At 34.3% G+C, this 18,119-nt stretch overlaps 3 protein-coding genes across 3 annotated transcripts; 2 read left to right on the top strand and 1 right to left on the bottom strand.

Annotated features, from left to right (window-relative positions):
- Positions 1-9,280: 9,280 nt before the first annotated feature.
- LOC115971563 (rust resistance kinase Lr10-like) lies at positions 9,281-13,459 on the bottom strand. The gene is made up of 3 exons (XM_031091558.1): positions 12,656-13,459; positions 10,842-10,868; positions 9,281-10,757 (listed from the first exon to the last, which is right to left on the bottom strand). Exons 1-3 carry the CDS (start codon positions 13,320-13,322, stop codon positions 9,646-9,648), a joined length of 1,806 nt encoding a protein of 601 aa, XP_030947418.1. The 5' UTR covers positions 13,323-13,459; the 3' UTR covers positions 9,281-9,645.
- Positions 13,460-14,136: 677 nt separating this feature from the next.
- LOC115971569 lies at positions 14,137-14,855 on the top strand (the record flags this gene model as incomplete). Its single annotated transcript, XM_031091564.1, has 1 exon — positions 14,137-14,855. A coding segment is annotated over exon 1 (687 nt), but the record flags the coding sequence as incomplete, so codon positions are not given.
- On the top strand, positions 14,839-17,610 carry LOC115971564 (rust resistance kinase Lr10-like). The gene is made up of 4 exons (XM_031091559.1): positions 14,839-15,022; positions 15,291-15,314; positions 16,015-16,041; positions 16,325-17,610. The coding sequence occupies exons 1-4, from the start codon at positions 14,857-14,859 to the stop codon at positions 17,455-17,457; spliced, it is 1,350 nt and encodes a 449-aa protein (XP_030947419.1). The 5' UTR covers positions 14,839-14,856; the 3' UTR covers positions 17,458-17,610.
- The last annotated feature ends 509 nt before the right edge of the window (positions 17,611-18,119 follow it).

Genomic DNA, 18,119 nt, shown 5'->3' with positions numbered 1-18,119 from the left:
GGGAACAGAACCTTCACCCCACCCTTTGCAGTACCTAATTAAAAAAAAAAAAAAAAAAGTGATTTTTTCTAGGAGAAAACATGATATCATATAATTTTAACTCAAATTGTGTTTTTAATTCTTAAAAAAAAAAAAAAAGATTTTACAAATAAAAGTGCCGATTGTTTGACTACTCTCCTGAGTTTATACAATCTCATGTCCCACATGTACCAAATTATTATAGAGAAAAATTTCATAGAAGTAGCCCTAAGATTTGAAAGATATTATAAAACCTTAAGAAGAACTAATCCAACCCTTTGAAATTTTAGCTAACTTGGTATTGTCTGTCCATATATGTAACTACCATCACTCTTTTTTTTTTTTTTAATGTTACTCTTAGAATTTTATTTTGAATTTAGTAATGAATATAAACGTTTGATAAGGTAGATCTAGGATTGTCTTGTTAAAATCTTATTGATAAATTTTGTTAATTGGGCTAGTTTTTCAAACATAATAAATTTTATCACTCTGTTCATGCTTCTCTTTTTCAATAAAATCAAATTTCAAAAGTTGAACCATTGCAACGGAAACAACAAATGTGAGAAATAGAGAGAAGCAAAAATGGTATGTTAAAAGAACTGATATTTCCTTTAAAATGCTAGGCACATAGAAATGGATAGTATGATCTTCAAGCTCTCAAAAAATCAATTCCCCTTTTTTTAGTACTATGCTGCAACTTACTCCACATCTCTACAAAGCACATTGATGAAGAAAAGGTTCATACCCATATGCATGGTCATTTCAAAAGTTCTAAGAATGCTTTAGCTTTCAGAAGATATACAACAGGCATTTGGAACAGTGATGAGGATTAAGCCATTAAGGTAGAGATAAAGTGAAATTCCAAGTTCAGAAGAAAATCTATCACTAAAGAGGGAACCGCACCCACCTGAGATTTTAAATTGCAAAAAATTCCTTGTTCGAAAATTTGAAAATATCAGCACCTTCAGGTGAGTTAAAAAGCAATTCGTATAAAAGCTGAAAGCTATCCATGTGTGGAACAACTTCCTCAATAACAAACTCTGCCAGGAAGCCATATCTTCAAGAAAGGTAGTGTAGATGGGTCCAAGCAACAAGCAAGTAGTATCTCGAAAATAAGTCCATTTGACTTTCCTACTTATGGCTCAAAACAACATCTACATTCATCTGCATCAACAAAAGTAACATTAATAGTCTTATTAAGGAGGTTAGTCACTTGTTATCAAAGCATGGAGACTTACAGATTTGGCAAGCTCTTTGGCTTTCTCATCATCAAAACCAAGGGAAGCTATGATCTTGTGACCTGCTGAATCTTTTTCCGACCAAATTCCAAGAAGCATATGAGTAGCCGTTATCTCCCCACTTTCACCTGCATTTCAAACCTTAGATATGCAGAAAATATTCCTACAGCCTCAATTTTTATATACTAAACCTTATTGCAAGGAGGTTCATTGAACCACCCTCAATTTCTACATTTCCACCACATATAGGGCTACGAGATTCATAGGCACAATGAATTGAGTCTACAAAACATGGTAATTACATTCTCCCATACTTGAAAGAGCAATGCTAAGGGACAAGTCATAATCACACATAGATACACTATCAATCACAAATATTTGTTACACAAGTAAGCATTGATAGCATTAGAAGGCATTGGTGAGCAACAAGAGGCAGAGAGGGTAGACAAACTCAAATAGTACACATACATTCCAGGATCTCTGCAATGAAATTAATATCATGGCTCAATTCAGATTATTTGAGCTCCAAAAAATAGGAAAATTAAGGCATATCACAGAGAAATGAGTTAAACACAACTTCTTCACTATTGATCGGTAAGAGGAAATATATTACAATGAAAAATAAATGTACATTAAGTTCAAGGAGACAAACTCAACTGTCGTCTAGGAATATCCCAGAAAACAGAGTACTAACAACTCAAGACTTTTATTCTCTCCTCAAAGGTGTTCTTGCCCCTCGAACATTCATCTGTCTCTCTCACTCCAAATGTTCCAAAAGATGCAAGAAGGCACAACATTCCACACCCTTTCCAAAAAGAACGTGGTTTTCTCCTCCAACAAATAAGCAAGTCACACACCAGTCTCAGCATCACCCACCCCACACCAAATATCACAAAAGCAAAATTCCACATCTCTGCAGCCATCTCACAATGAAGGAGCAAATTATCTACATTTTCCCATTTTTCTTACACATGCAACACCAACACACAATCACAATATTGTGTTTTAAAAGATTATTCACTATTATAATTTTTCCCCAAGCTGCAATCCAAACAAAAATGGGACTCTCTGGGTGTGTTACCTTTCCAAATGGCCTTCCAAGTAAACTTTACTACAAAATTCCCCTCTCAAGGACACAGTATGACCAACCAATAAATGGCTCATATCTATTCAACTTCCACCTCAATCTTTCTACTGTGTCATCATGCCTTCTACTAGAATATAATAGCTCAAAGAAATAAGAATAATTTGTTACACCCCTAACTATAGGGTTTTTTTTTTTTTTTTTTTTTTTTTTAAGTATAAGAAACTACTACTTCACGTGCCAGCCAAAAACACAAAGGAGCCTAAAGAATTACAAATAATAACTAATCGTGTATAGAAGTATAAAGACTCCTTGAACTCAACAATGGAATTACTATGAGTAAAATCCGACGCTTGGTACAAGTCAAACAAGGTCCTAAACAACAAAGAGTGCAATTGAGTCACCGAACATTCCACATCTTCAAAACTAAGCCGGTTATGTTCCCTCCACAACATCCACATTAGACATAGGGTCTAAAATGCAATTTTTTTTTTTTTTATAATCTATAATTGCTTCCAACATGGCAGTAAACTTTTAGTTTTATACCCTAGGCAAGTTAAAATTGAGTTGATAGACCCAAACTAATGAGTCCAATAGAATTACGTGACCTTGCAATAGACATATGGAGTTTTAACTGAAGTAGGCAGCTCGAGCACCGTATGGTTATTATCAGAGCAGTAGAGATCAAAGCCAGGATAGCCACGCTGCTGGTCTGGCTGCCTGTCTTTGAGTTGGAAAGGAAATCGGATGGCCGGGCCATGGTATCCACACCGTAATTCAGAACTCCTATTGTGGCATTTTCCAAGGTCTACGATGAAAAGCACAAACAACAGTAAGGTTGGGATAACCATTCTATGGGAAATCTCCATATCTGTGGTCTGGCAAGCTCCTTAATCTCCTAGATTTCTAAACCAACCTATTTTTTCTACTAACCTCTTTTGACTTTTCCAAAGAAACCAGGGTGAAAATTCATGGATTTGGCCATGAAATTTGCCGAAGGCACTCTTATTCAGGGGTCAACTGAGGTTTGCTTCTGGGGAACTTCGTAATGCCATTTATATTTTACTCTGTTTGACTGGTGCAATAAGGGGAGCTGTCTACGATGAATATCGATCAGAGTTACAACCCGTATCATAGGTAATGACTGGTGCAATCTCACCCTTTTTTTTTGGTATCAATCTCACCCTATTTAATAGTTTGTTACTTCTTGTAGATGACGCTACTTTGTCTACAATGTTTGATTTGATTACTGACTTAGCAGCTTTTCTAATATTTTATGTTGTATTTTTTTTTACTGAATATTTTATTTTATATTTAATTTGACAACAATGGTTACTTTCTGTTTGTTTATTCGACAGTAGTTTAAGTAATTAAATTATGAAATTCTTATATGTCACTACAATAAAATGTATATTTGGTGTGACAAAATTTAGTGAGGAAATATTTTTGGTCACCATTATCCTAAATTAGGACAATCAATATGGGAATGAGTTTTCAAGTGATTGTTTGATTGTGTGTAAAACAAATAGGCTGCTATAAAATTTAGTCCAAGATCATCAATTATAAGTAGTTTCAGTACCATGAAAGAGCCCGGAAGTCTAGAACACAACTTTATTGAATTAAAGTTAACTTATATAATAATTTTTTTTTTTTTTTTACATAATAGTTTTGTAAATTTTTATATTTAGATTGGCCCCTCCTAGAAAAGCTTTTTAGCTCTGCCTCTAATTGTGGAGAAACTCTTAAATGTTTCCGATGCATGTTACCTCTCTCTCACAAAGGAGTGGACCCCACACTTGTGGTCCACTCCCTTGTGAGAGAGAGGTAACATGCACCGGAAACATGTAATACCTTCTCCTAATTGTGGTCAAGTGCATGTGTGAAAAAGTGTTGTAATAGTATTATTGATTTTTTATTCACTAAACTTATTTATGAATATCACTCCTTTCTATCCTCTTAAAATTATTTATTCATTATAAAAATATATAAATTTTAAGAGAACATCATTCAATATAACATGTTTAAATTGCAAAAATAAAGGTAAAATTTTGAGAAAAAAAAAATGAAGAACACTGTTGATTGTTCATGTAAAAATATAAATCTAAAATGTATTAGAGTTAAGTGCATTATCTTTTACGCTCTGTTTGTTTCGGCAATAATGTTTTTTAGAAAATGAGTCATTTTTCAAAAAATGTTTTCTATAAAATTATCTTATTTTTCTATATTTAGTAGTAACCTTAAATGAGTTGAAAAACAATCTTTTAACTTCCCTTATTTAGTTTACTGTGAGATAGAGTTGTTTTCCAAAAAAAAAAATTAGTGAAAAAAATCTTTAAAAATAAGTCATACTTTTTATCTTGACCAAAAATAGTTTTACTTTGACTCATTTTTTCTAATGCTACCAAACACTGGAAAACACAAAAAACTATCTTTAAACAATGTTTTCCATCAAAACAAATGGAACATAAAAAATAAATCATAAAATATATCTAAGATAAAATAAAGTTTAAAACAGAACTTCCAATAAAAAATAAAATGAAGTTTGATTAAAATTTTGGCCTTCCCAACATCAAAACAACTTTTTTTGAGAGGAACATTACAACAATTTAATAATAAATATATTATTATTATTACAACTTGACAAATTCAAGCCAAGGTGGCGATTTTTGATGTCCATCAGTCCATGGTTGTATTGTTCAACATATTATTGATTGAGTCCTAGCGATTATAGGACTTAGTTTGCTGACTTTGGATTACTCATGCCTATTACGTAGCGGACTTTCATCGGTTATACATATAATTGTGTTTCGGCTTACTCAATGTGGCTTTCTCTATTTTTGTTTGAAAGAACTCCTTGGGTGTGTAAGTTGGCAAATTTAGATCGGGTTGATTTTGAATTGCTCAAGTTAATTAATTATTCCAGTAATGCAAAGGTCTAATTTAACATTTGATGCTTGCAACTATGTCACAAAAATAAAATGCAACGGAAAATAAATTGGACACATGCAATATAATTATGGAGATAAAACCCTTAACTGGAAAAACCTTACGGGTGGTATGTAGCTTACCATAAAATTGAAGAATTCACTAAAACTATAATGGAAGTTTACAATACAAAATATCATAATCCTAGTATTGCTACATGCAATACAACTTTCTCTCTTGATTATACGTAACTCCAACTCGGTTCGACTCTTCTATCTTGTGAATCTCTTCAACGATGCATGGATATTCAATCTATGTCTAATTTACCACAATAACATCTTAGTATTGTTCGAGAACTTCATCGAGAACACTTCTTGATCTTCAATTTAGTTTCGGAGATGATGTTTGATATAGACCCTTGGCACATAGTTGTCCTCTTCATAGATTGTTCCCTTATGTTTATGATCGATGACCTAGTATGTCTTTAAAATTTAAATATATTTTGGGACCCTAGTGCATGGATCCTTCAGTCCCTAGTCAGAGAAAATCTATTAGGTTTCGGAAACATGATATACAACCTCCTCTAGTCATGATCATAGGCCACAGACTAGAAAGACAATTTGCACAAGCCTCAATCAGTCAATCGGAATTGAAGTTGGACTTGAGGCAATAGAAATTTAAATTATGAGTAGTTTATTGTGTTTTCAATATATCTTCAAACGCTTTAATATTGACACTAAAATTTATAACTCAATTACATTTGAAACAAGGTTTTGGTTACGAATTTTGCTAAAACACAATACATTTGACCTTAATTAGTTGTATTTAGGATTTGGGTTTTATGGGAGTTTCATTTGTATCACTTCTATAAATCTTTGTATTTCTTATGTAATTGTCTTTTCTATTTGTCATAAACCCACTATTATTTGGTTACTCACATAGCAAATAGGTATCAAAACTTTAGCTATCTTAGCCATCCCCATTGTCACATGTTAAAAATGCTCTGATATTATGTTAAATAAATTCCAGCAACCAGCTGCTATACCCAAAATAGCAAGATACCCTTGAAGGAGATCTTACCATTTTTAGCCAAATTCATGAAATAAATGCTGAATGTCCTCTCCAGCAGTCTGAAATCACCCAGCTGACCTCATCTGCTTTTGCTCAAAGTAACAGTTGTCTTATGACAGCTGTGACAACTGTCTCATGGTAGCTATCACAACTTTTCCTAACAGTTGGGACAACTTTTTTAGAACAGATGTAACAGCTGACCCAGCAGCCTTAGTATTACTGATTTTCCACATTTGGCTAAAACCAAAACCAACTAAAGCAACCATCTCTTTCTTGCTAAAATACTTTTCTTTTCTGCTTCTCTTTCCCCAGCAGCTACTACCCAAAACAACAAGAACACCTTAAACCTAAACATACCATTTTTGGCCAAATCTTAGGATGGATTATCTGAAGATTCATTGCTAATTGGGACAGATTTTGGCTGAGATTATTTGCTAAAATACCCCGTTAAACTCAGCTCTAAATAGAACCCCTTAGGGGTGTAATCGGTTCGGTTCGGTCAATGTTGAAGATAGTTTTTGCACCAAACCGAGAATTTTGGTTTTAACATATTGAGCACTGAAACCAATTTGTAAGGAAGGAATGCCGAACCAACCGATTACATTCGGTTTCAGTTCCATTCGGTCGGGTTTCGATGTTTGGTATGTGAGAAACAAAAGCAAGAAAAAAAATAGAAAAGAAGAATTTTTTTCATCAAACAGAGACATTATTGGAAGACAAAATCAATACAAAAACTAACAAGAAAAGCAACCAACACAGACTCTGTTTTCAACACAGAATACAGAGCAACACAAGAAAAAAAAAATGAAACAAAAACTAAGATTAAGCAAACATCATGCCGTGTTTTCTTAGAAACCAAACATATCAAAGAAAATAAACCTATTTCCCTTTGCTTTCCCACATTTTCTCAGCACCCAAACACTAAGCAAACGCAAAAAATATACTCAAAATCATGTATATATTTAGAGAACATACCAAAGTAAGGAAAAACCTATTTCCCTTTGCTTTCCTACATTTTCTCAGCACCTAAAAACCAAGCAACAAGCAAACACAAGAAACATATACTCAGAATCAAAAAGATTGTATTTTCTTTTTTCTTTTTCTTTTTTGGTTAAACGTTTTTGGGATTCTTGAACTTTGTTTCTGAGAGACTAAAAGAAATGGAGAAGAAAGAAGGTTATGGGGGAGAACTACAGCTTGAAGTGAGAGAGAAGAGAAAGAAGGTTGTAGGGGAGAACGGCTACAGCTTGAAATGAGAGAGAAGAGATAAAACTTAGGGTTAGTAGGGTTATATACAAACCCAAAATGACGTAGTTTCGTTAAAATAAGGAGAGAATAAATAAAACTGCATTTACTATGGGTCGAACCTGAGTTAAAAATGTGAAAATGCATGTCCTTGCCACTAGGATACCAGGAACTTTGTTGATATTATCTGTACAAATTAATATTTAATATATTTCAGTTCAGTTTCAGTGTATTTGTGTGGGACACCGAAACCAAAACCGAAATTTTCGATTTTTATAAAATGAAAATCGAAACCGAACCGAACCAAAATTTTTGCAATGGTTTGGTCGGTTTGAAGCGGTTTTTTCGGTTCCTCAATTTTTTGTACACCCCTAGAACCCCTCATCAACACCTCAAAAGAGGGGGGGGGGGGGAACCAATGGGGGAAGAACAACTCTCTCACAAACTTCTCTATTCTCTCTCCCTCTAATTATCTTCTTAAGCTCTTAAAGAAGTTCTGATTTTTTAGTTTCCAAATTAGAAACTAAACTCTCCAGCCTTTAACCCATAAATGCCCTTTATAAGCCCTTATACATCCTCTAGCAGAAAATCCTAGTAGCTTTGCTAAACACGCTACAACACCATTACTCTCTTATACTCATTCTCTCACTCTCCATATTCAGCAAATAGACCTATCTTACTACTCCTATCTCCAAATACCTAAATACATCTCCATACCCTTCTCTTACAAAATCTTTCCTCTTGGAAAGCAATCTCTACAACTTCTCCAGCGATTATAATCTCATATTTTTACTATCTTTAACCTCAATATCTCTCATACTTCCATATATCATACATATTACAAATATTGCATCCCAAAAGATATCTATATCTTTTACCATTTCCACGCTTCTCAAGAAATATCAAACACTCATACCAAAAGCCCTTCTCATGGAAGGCATAAACTTCTAATGCTAAAGCCATTCTCCTAGAAGGCACCAAGATCTCATATCAAAGCCCTTCTCATGGAAGGCACAAATCCATCTTACATAAAGCTCTTCTCTTAGAAGGCACAAGTACTCCATACAAAAGCCCTTCTCATGGAAGTCAACACTATTCATAAGTTCATAACAACTAAAAGAGCATTGTCGAGGGGAAAACTCATTCAAGTGTATGGTAAGAGGGGCAAGCTTAACCAGCCCCTACACATAGCTGGGCATACTCTCTCTCCCTCCAGTTGCACCCATTTTTCTTCTTCAAATCTTGAAGTTATCATGGCAAACTGCCTCTCTACCGCTGGAATCGTTCTACTAGAATGTTGTTTACTCATTGATGCCACACCACTGGGGCTGCAAACCATCAGAGATAAGTGACTCTGCTTCCATATCTTTAAATTTACATCATTGAATACATGATTACTTCATATTTAAATACATATTACTTTATTCCAACTACTATTACAACTATTAACTAAGGCTTAAACTCATTTAAATGCATGATAAGAGGGGCAAGCTTAACTAGCCTCTACCGCTGGCATTGTGCTGGAATCCTATCAGCTCACTAATGCTACACAGCTGGAGCTATAAACCATACAAAGATAAGTGACTTTGCTTTCATATCTTTAAATTTACATCATTGAGTACATGATTACTTTACCTCTAAATAAATACTACTTTTTTTTCAACTGTTATTACAACTACTAATCAAAACTATCATATCAAATGCATATTACATATTTATTCGACCATTATTGTGATTTTTAGATTTTGGCTTTAATGGTTTTGTAGGCTTAAAAATACATCGGTAGCCATTGGACTATGTGGCCCAATGTTGAGTTTCGGATGCAACTCCTCGAACAGAACTCGAGCCTAGTAAGGTCATCCCTCCAATGGACCACACGTGGCTGGGCAACCGAAAAAGGCCCCCGAACGCTATCTCAATAGGAATTAAGCAATACATTTTTATAAGTATAATTTTGCTTAAACTTGATATAAGAAAACTAGAAGTCCCTACATTGACCATAAAGTTAATAATTTCAATCCTTGAGTACAAAATGATTGCAACTTTTATGATTGTCAAGGACGCCTACTCTGATTCTAGGATGACTTCTAACTCTTGGTTCAAATGCCTTGCAGGCATACTTACATTGATTCTTGTAGGGCCTGTAGATGCAAAAGGATTAGGAGGCATGGTTAACTTATCTCCTTCTCCTTCCAACATTTGGACCACAACTTTCATTGAAGGACGATCCATTGGGTGCCATTGGATGCACCAAAGTCCTACAATTGCGAGTTTCTTTGCAATTTTAGCATCTTCATTATCCTCAACGTAGACTTGTAGGTCTTCTTTTTGCTCTAACAAATTGTAGATCCATTCTGGGAAATAAATTTGGCTAGTGTTCTCCATGGTTACGTCAACATTTTTCCTACCTCCAACCATTTCAAGCAACAATATTCCAAAACTATAAACATCTGATTTGTAAGACACGCTCCCAAAGTTCCTAGAGAACACTTCAGGTGCAATGTAACCCATGGTCCCCCTAGCTGTGGTCATGGACACTGCACTTTGATCTTTTGCACACAACTTGGCCAAACCAAAATCAGAAATTTTTGGATTGAAATTTTGGTCTAGCAAAATATTATGAGGTTTAATGTCAAAATGGAGGATTCGTTGATCACATCCTTGGTGAAGATATTCAATTCCTTTTGCTATGCCGAGAGCAATGTCTTGTAGCTTTTCCCAACCAAGGAAACGGTTAGAATCTACTGAGGAAATGAACTTTTCTAGTGAATCATTTGGTAAGAACTCATAGACTAGAGCTCTTCTAAATCCATCAGCACAGAAGCCAACCAAGCGAACCACATTAACATGGTGGATTCTACCCATTGTTCCCACTTCATTTATGAATTCTTCCCCATTGCCCTTGGAACTGTTCAGGATCTTCACAGCTACATGGATTTCATTTGAAAATTTTCCTTTGAACACTATTCCATAGGCTCCTTGTCCTAACTTCTCAGTAAATTGATTTGTAATTCTTTTAACATCGTTATATGAGTACCTTGTGGGCTTGAGAGCTTTGTAATCCTCCAAAAACATTTCAATCCTAGCTTGATTTTCTTTCTCTGTTTTGTCATAGCAATAGACACGGTAGAGTGCATAGACTACTAGTACCAAAAGAAATGACCCCAAGCTAGAACCTGTGTGTTAAACATATTCGTGAGTCTAGAAAACAAAAAAATAATTTTTAGTTAATTTTCAAAAATGGCCAACAAAAAACTCACCAGATATCACTATTTTTGTTAATGCACCTGTAAAATATTTTAATAAGATCAGCTTCTTATTACACATATCAAAAGAGAAAATAAAAAGTAGTTGTGTGTAAAATTTCTATTACTATAAGTAGAAAAATAATATGGTACTGTTAGAATACATCGACGTGTTATCTCTTCTCTTACATGAATGATGGATTTCATCATGAATTTTAATTAGTAGGATTAATTATTATGTGAGATGAGGAAGTACCAAGTCGTGGTGCTCCTTAAACACTAAATAATTACTCTTATTAGTAAGGTAATATTACATTTAGACTTTGAGTTCATGTTTAGGCTTTTAAGAGGTCTAATGTTCTAAGCAACGAGTTTTCCTCAATTAAACAATTACCTCACTTATGCTAATATTTTTAGCTAAAATTTATGTTGATATCGCAAAGTTTGGTTCCAACTAATGGGCTACAAGCTTATTAAGTTCTTTTGAGACACGAGTAAGTATTTAGTAAAGTACTAAAGTACCATGCTATTGTACTCCTAAAACACTAAATAATTATTCTTATTAGCAAGGTAATATTGCATTCTAACTTTGTTTTCATGTTTAGGATGTTAGAGGTCTAATGTGCTAAGCAATGGATTTTCCTTAATTAATCAATTAACCACACTTGCATTAAACTTTAGCTAAATTTTATGTTGATACCCCGAGGTTTGGTACCAACTTATGAGCTACATGCCTATTCAAATTCTTTTGAGACACATGTAGTAATTATTCAATATTAGGCAAAGTATAATTTATACCTCTCCTAACACATAATAGTGAGTCTTACTAAATACTAATTAAATTTATGGTGAGATCCATCAATCATGTGAGACAAAGGAGCACTACATTGCCTTATAAATAATTTTCCTTGTGAGACAAGCTGACTTCTAAAATAATGTTATTTTGGTTGGAAGGAAAAATTACACCTTAAGAATGAGTGGTCTAATGTTATGAGTACCATTTTGGATTGCGTTCCATTATGTTTATCAGAAATACTGGCCTATTTCAGTATTGTTTTAGAATTTCTGATATATATATATATAGACAAAACTTAGGTATAATACTTTAGATGCTATTCCTTAGGTTCCCCACTTAAAATTGAGTCATTTGGTCATTTAACTAAAAAATATACTTCAATCCCATGAGAAAAAATCTACATGGCAAAATTTTAAATTAAGAGGGGAAGAACAACACCTAAGTATTGTAACTAAATCTTGCCCTCTATATATATTGATTAAGGGTGTTAAAATTAAAAGTCTTTCATCTTAATTAGTATGTCAATCTTTTAAGCACAAATATCAATTCAATATTATTAAGAATAACAAATTAATAGAGGGAATAAGTTGAAAAAAAAATTGATAATCACTTGAAGTTCACAAACAAAAAGATATAATTAATGTTATAAAAAATATATATATAATTAAAAAATGACACAAAACAAATTAACTAACAAAGCAGTGAAGTTCAAACGGGCAGATAACACAGAAAATAAAAGGAAGAAACAGAGTACGATACAAAACGAAGAAGAAGGAAGAAGAATGGATGACCAGCTGTGATGGGGTGGGTTCCTTGAAGCCACCAGCGACGTGGTGGAACGTGACTGGTGACCTGGGGGCTGATTCATAACAATTGAGACACAACTTAGCACCCCATGACTGGTTACAGGAAATTACCGTCGCAGAGCATTTATAAACTGAGGTTGATAAAATCAAATACATGTTGGCTTGAAACGTGAAGAACTTGTGTGATAATAGAAGTGGAAATTGGGTAGAAATAATACAATACGTACCTTTGTCTTTGCACTCAGTTCTGACATCAGTGCTATTTTCCTCGAATCTACAGTTATTGCCTTTCACTTCACCGCGTCCGCACTCCGATCCGGACCAAGTCAATTGAAGAGAATGAGAACGCCATATATAAAATGGAACTGATGAAACGCTATACATCTTTGTACATGATAATATGGACAAGTCGTCGATGTCTCTCTCCGAAGGAAAAGCATAAACTGAGGTTGAAAAGCTACTAAGACAAGGAATCAGATAAGAAGAAGATTCTGTATCTGGCGTACATTTGAAAAGGGCATAGTCAGAAAGATCATTTTTGAATTGGAAAGACGAAGAAGATAAATTGAGTTTGAGTCCCCGGATTTTCCGTGGAAAGCAGCCATCTGAGTCAGTTACTTCAATTGACTGAGATTTGTAATCAATTTTTTTAACAAAGGCTTTTACTGAAGTTGACAGCTCAAGCACCGTATCATCTTTATCATTGCAGTAGAGATCAAAGCCACCGTGGTGGTCTGGCTGCCTGTCTTTGATGAGTTGGAAAGGAAATCGGACGTCTGGGCCATGGTCTCCACACCGAACTTCGGGACACCATTTGTGGCCTTCTCCAAGGTCTACGATGAAAAGCACAAACAACAGTAAGGTTGGGATAACTATTCTTAGGGAAATATCCATATCTGTGGTCTGGAAAGGCTTCTCGCTCTCCCAGATATCAAAAGACTAACTTTGATGGAGCGTATATGAATTATTATGGTATGCTCACCCGTTCCTAACAAATTTGGAGTAATTAATAACAAGCATGCTAGCGTGGGAATAATATAATTATGGATCCGTTTAAATATAGTTTATTTAGTTGAAAATTAAAAATATTATAGTAAAATAATTTTTAAATACATAAATAATGTCATAAAATTCATTTTTTTAGGGTCCGTTTGGATTGAGTTTATTGTTGCTGAAACTGAAAACTGAAAATACTGTAGCAAAATAATTTTTAAATGTGTGAAAAGTACCGTGGACCTATTTTTAATATTTTTTAATGCGTAAACAGTATTACTACCGTGCAAAACAGTAATTTTTGTCCACCAAAGTCAACTTATACGGGCAGAAGAAAAAAAAAAAAAACAAACAAACAAACAAAGAAAACGCAGCACCAAACGTGAACGCAGATAAACGGGCAATCCAAACGCCCTCTTAATAAGAAGTTGTTGAATAGTACACTGATGTACACTGAAATCGCGGACGCAAATTGACAACGCTATCATGTGCACTGTACACTAAAGTAAAAAATCACGGCTAAATAAAAAAAGCCAAAACGCGTAAACTGAAAACGCGGACGCAAACTGAAAACGCTGTATCCAAATTATTATCATGATGACGTGTGTGCTAACGTCAGATATTGATGTTGATATTGTTTGACTACCACGAAATTGCGCATCACCTTCATCCAGTGGAAACTCTAATTTTCACTTTCTTGTTGGAAGATATTTTTAACACGGTACCACAAAGAAGTTTTTATTTTATATGTTTATGTACTATCGGAAAAATTCATCTACCTCAATGGCAGGAGGATTAACGTTGAGTGCAGTACTCACGGCCTTTATTGCTCTTGTTCTAGTCCATGAAACTTGTAGTGCTACTGCTAAGGTTAATCATCACTGTGCCCCTTCTTCCTGTGGCAACATCCACAACATAAGCTTTCCGTTTCGATTGAAGAACGACCCAGAAAAGTGCGGGGAGTCAAGCTATGAACTGTCGTGTGATGAGAACAATCATACGGTACTATCCTTGTTTGAAAGAAAATACTACGTACAGGAAATCAATTACAATAACTACACTATCCGGATCGTGGACTCAGGTATACAGAAGGATAATTACTCCTCCACCCCGAGTTATTCTTTAAATCGCCATAATTTCAGTCAATATCCTTCTGCATATACCACTTATCTGCTGAAGAGGACAGAGTACGAGGGGATTTCCTTTTCCGAACTATCATGGAGTGTGGTTTGGATGAGCTGTGAAAAACCAGTGAATTCTCCATTCTATTTGGACGCTTCTACTTGCAATATTGACAATGGAGATCAGTACCCTTCCAACTCTTCTATTTCTCATTTCAAGAGATATAGATATGTTAAGGTTGGCAGAACGAACGCAACCGATGTGGTGGACTTGTGCAAAGTAGAGCAGATGTTCATAACATCTTGGCCAGGAAATGATGACCCAAGTAATATTTCCTGTGCAGACGTCCACAACGAATTGGTATACGGTTTTGAACTTTCATGGCTCAGAGGTTTTTGTAAAAGCTAGCTATTGCGGAAGATGGAGGCGTGGTGGATGCTACCTCGATGACGGGAACAACGTTCAGTGCTTCGGTATAGGTAAACAATGTTAGAAAGAAAGACATAAATTAAATTCATACTGTGATGTTGACCACTGTTTTCCTTCTGCACATTTCCTTCTTTTCTGAGCTCTTTCATTTCTCCACTGCCACAAACCATTCATGTATTGAAATTCTATAGCAAAAATCAAAACCGATTAATCTAATTAACATGGTAGGGTAATATTTATTGTAGTTTAATTATAATGATTTGATTTTTAATTTTAAGGTTCCAAACGCTGATGTTATTCTTTTATTTGTCAAAGCAGGCATTATCGAAGTTTTCCTCAAAGGTGAGGTTTCTATCTGAAAAAGTAGTTTGAAGGATAATTTAGAATGGACAATGGAATAAAATTGCATGAGTAATTGTGCCTAGTGATGACACATGTAGAGCAATAACCATGTACACTCGGGCAACAAATTGATCTCAAACTTTTTAGGTATGAGGAAATGAAAAAGGAAAATATGGAATTCCTTAAGAAATTAGCTTCTTCTTTCCATTAAAAATTTGTACCTTTCATCTCTCTGGTTCTGCGATAACAAAGAGTTAGGAATCTATGCATGTTTGCACATTTTCTATAACTTAATTAAAATTTTACTTGTTAGTCTCAATGGAGGATTGTCAAATTCTTCACTCCCAGCCGTATTTTTTATTTTTTTTTTTACTTATCAGTCTCAACTAACTGTATTATTCATGAATCCCGATCACTAATAGGCAATTCAAATATTTATTTTTGAAACTGTTGAAGTCCACCAATGGTATTAATTGTTATATCAGTTTGTAAGATTCATGTAGTAAAACATGTAGTACACGTTTAGTATATTCCTATTTTTTCTATCGGTAAGGGCCAGGGGAAAGTTGTTAATGACTTAAAGTTGATTTATTATGCCCTTGACATTTGAAGTTATTTATGTCATTTATTTCATTGATTAATTAATTTAATTTATGTTAGAAGAAAAAAAACTAATTCATCTTTCTTATATATCTTGCAGTTATTGCGCTAATAGTGGCTACCATAGGTAAGAAGAACCTGTGTCTCTTTTTTGATCTACTTTATTTAATTTTTTTAGCAGATCATTAAGACTTTGAGTTTGAAGTAGTGCATAGCAAGAAGATAAAAATGAAAGTGATATTTACACGAAATATACAGTAGTTATTGTTCTTGATTATTACGATTCATGAATGCGGTTAGTTGTAAGTCTTAGTTATGTTTTCAACCAAAAACTATAAGCGATAAGAGAATTAATTACGAGAACAAATTTGTTTTCTTATAGTAATTATTTTCGTGATGTTCCGACACAGGACTACAACTTGCAGCAAAAATTGTGTTGGGGATTCCTTGTGTTATTGCGTTTTTTATATATAAGTGGCGTAGAAGGCATTTATCAATGTATGGCGCTGTCGAAGAATTTCTGCAAAGCCAAAATAACCTAGTGCCAATTAGGTACTCTTTCTCACAAATTAGGAAGATGGCCAAAGGTTTCAAAGATAAATTGGGTGAAGGAGGCTATGGTTCTGTATATAAAGGAAAGCTTCAAAGTGGCCATCTTGTAGCTATAAAGATGTTAGGTAAGTCCAAAGCAAACGGTCAAGACTTTATCAATGAAGTTGCCACAATCGGAAGAATTCACCACGAGAATGTGGTGCAACTTATTGGCTACTGTGCTGAGGGACTAAAGCGTGCCCTTATATACGAATTCATGTGTAATAGTTCTCTTGACAAGTACATTTTTTCTCAAGAAGGGAATATCACCTTAAGTATTGAGAAAACATACGATATATCTCTTGGAGTAGCTCGTGGAATTGAATATTTGCATCGAGGATGTGACATGCAAATTTTGCATTTTGATATCAAGCCTCATAACATTCTTCTTGATGAGAACTTCACCCCAAAAATTTCTGATTTTGGACTTGCAAAACTTTATCCAATAGATGATAGTATAGTGTCTTTGACTGCTGCAAGGGGAACACTAGGATATATAGCTCCAGAGTTGTTTTATAAAAACATTGGAGGGGTCTCCTATAAAGCTGATGTTTATAGTTTTGGCATGTTATTGTTGGAAATGGCCAACAGAAGAAAGAACGTGAATGCATTTGCAGACCATTCAAGCCAAATTTACTTCCCAACTTGGGTCTATGGCCAATTTAGCAAAGGAAATGACATAGAAATAGAAGATGCCACAGAGGAGGAGAAGAAAATTGTTAAGAAGATGATCATAGTCGCATTATGGTGCATACAAATGAAGCCTAGTGACCGTCCTTCAATGAACAAAGTTGTAGAAATGCTTGAAGGAGAAGTTGAATGCTTACAAATGCCTTCCAAGCCTTTCCTATCATCATCACCAGCGAGACTGATAGGGGATGTAGGAAACAATTTAAATTCAACTAGTTCATCATTTCAATCAGGTGAATCAAGTCAATCGGCTATACTTTAAATGCAAGGAAAGTTAACACCATAGCGGAACTGAGGCAATTATTCTTCACATATATGATAGCATAAAGACACTTCATATTTTTGTGTGACAAATAATTGGTCCCTTGATTTATGATAGCTATCCTTATCTATAACAAATTTTCTTTTTTGCTTAGTGCGTGGTATATTTATTTGTTAAAGTCTTTTTAAGAGGAAAAAAATATTTATAACTTTATAATTGTGAATGTGTAATTGATTAAGTTAATAAACAATGTGAAAAACCGGGCAATATATTTTGGAGTGGCAATAGCCCAGTTGTAGAAATTGCTTTACACCTATTTATATATTCAGTACTCATATGCATGGTTAGCAATTAATTCATGTTATTATCATAAAAAATAAATAAATAAATAAATAAAGCGATCAATTCATAAATAATTAGTGGCTGCCCTGCCTCCTATAGAGGATAAATTATTGTTGTGCAGATAATTAATATTCCTTAATCAACCAGGCTGTTCAATTAGAGTTGTCCCATTGAATGAAAATATTCCTGTTTTAGCTCTTGAAAATGTGACTTCTTTTATTTTTACGTATTCATCTTGTACTAATTTTTTTTGTTTTTTTTATGGGAATCATCTTGTACTAATTTAAGTGCACAAGATGTAGCAAAAATTTAAGTGTACG

The sequence above is a fragment of the Quercus lobata genome, chromosome 12 (assembly GCF_001633185.2).
Source record: "Quercus lobata isolate SW786 chromosome 12, ValleyOak3.0 Primary Assembly, whole genome shotgun sequence".
Lineage (NCBI taxonomy): Eukaryota > Viridiplantae > Streptophyta > Magnoliopsida > Fagales > Fagaceae > Quercus > Quercus lobata.
Note: the sequence above shows the minus strand (reverse complement) of the source record. Positions and strands in the feature narration are given on the sequence as shown.

Coding starts and splice junctions, on each gene's coding strand:
- LOC115971564 (XM_031091559.1), top strand. CDS start 14,857: ATGATGACCCAAGTAATATTTCCTGTGCAGACGTCCACAACGAATTGG. Junction 15,023..15,290: donor CGTTCAGTGCTTCGGTATAG/GTAAACAATGTT, acceptor TTGTCAAAGCAG/GCATTATCGAAGTTTTCCTC. Junction 16,042..16,324: donor GCTAATAGTGGCTACCATAG/GTAAGAAGAACC, acceptor GTTCCGACACAG/GACTACAACTTGCAGCAAAA.
- LOC115971563 (XM_031091558.1), bottom strand. CDS start 13,322: ATGGATATTTCCCTAAGAATAGTTATCCCAACCTTACTGTTGTTTGTG. Junction 10,869..12,655: donor AACTGAGTGCAAAGACAAAG/GTACGTATTGTA, acceptor AATATTTTACAG/GTGCATTAACAAAAATAGTG. Junction 10,758..10,841: donor AACAAAAATAGTGATATCTG/GTGAGTTTTTTG, acceptor TTTAACACACAG/GTTCTAGCTTGGGGTCATTT.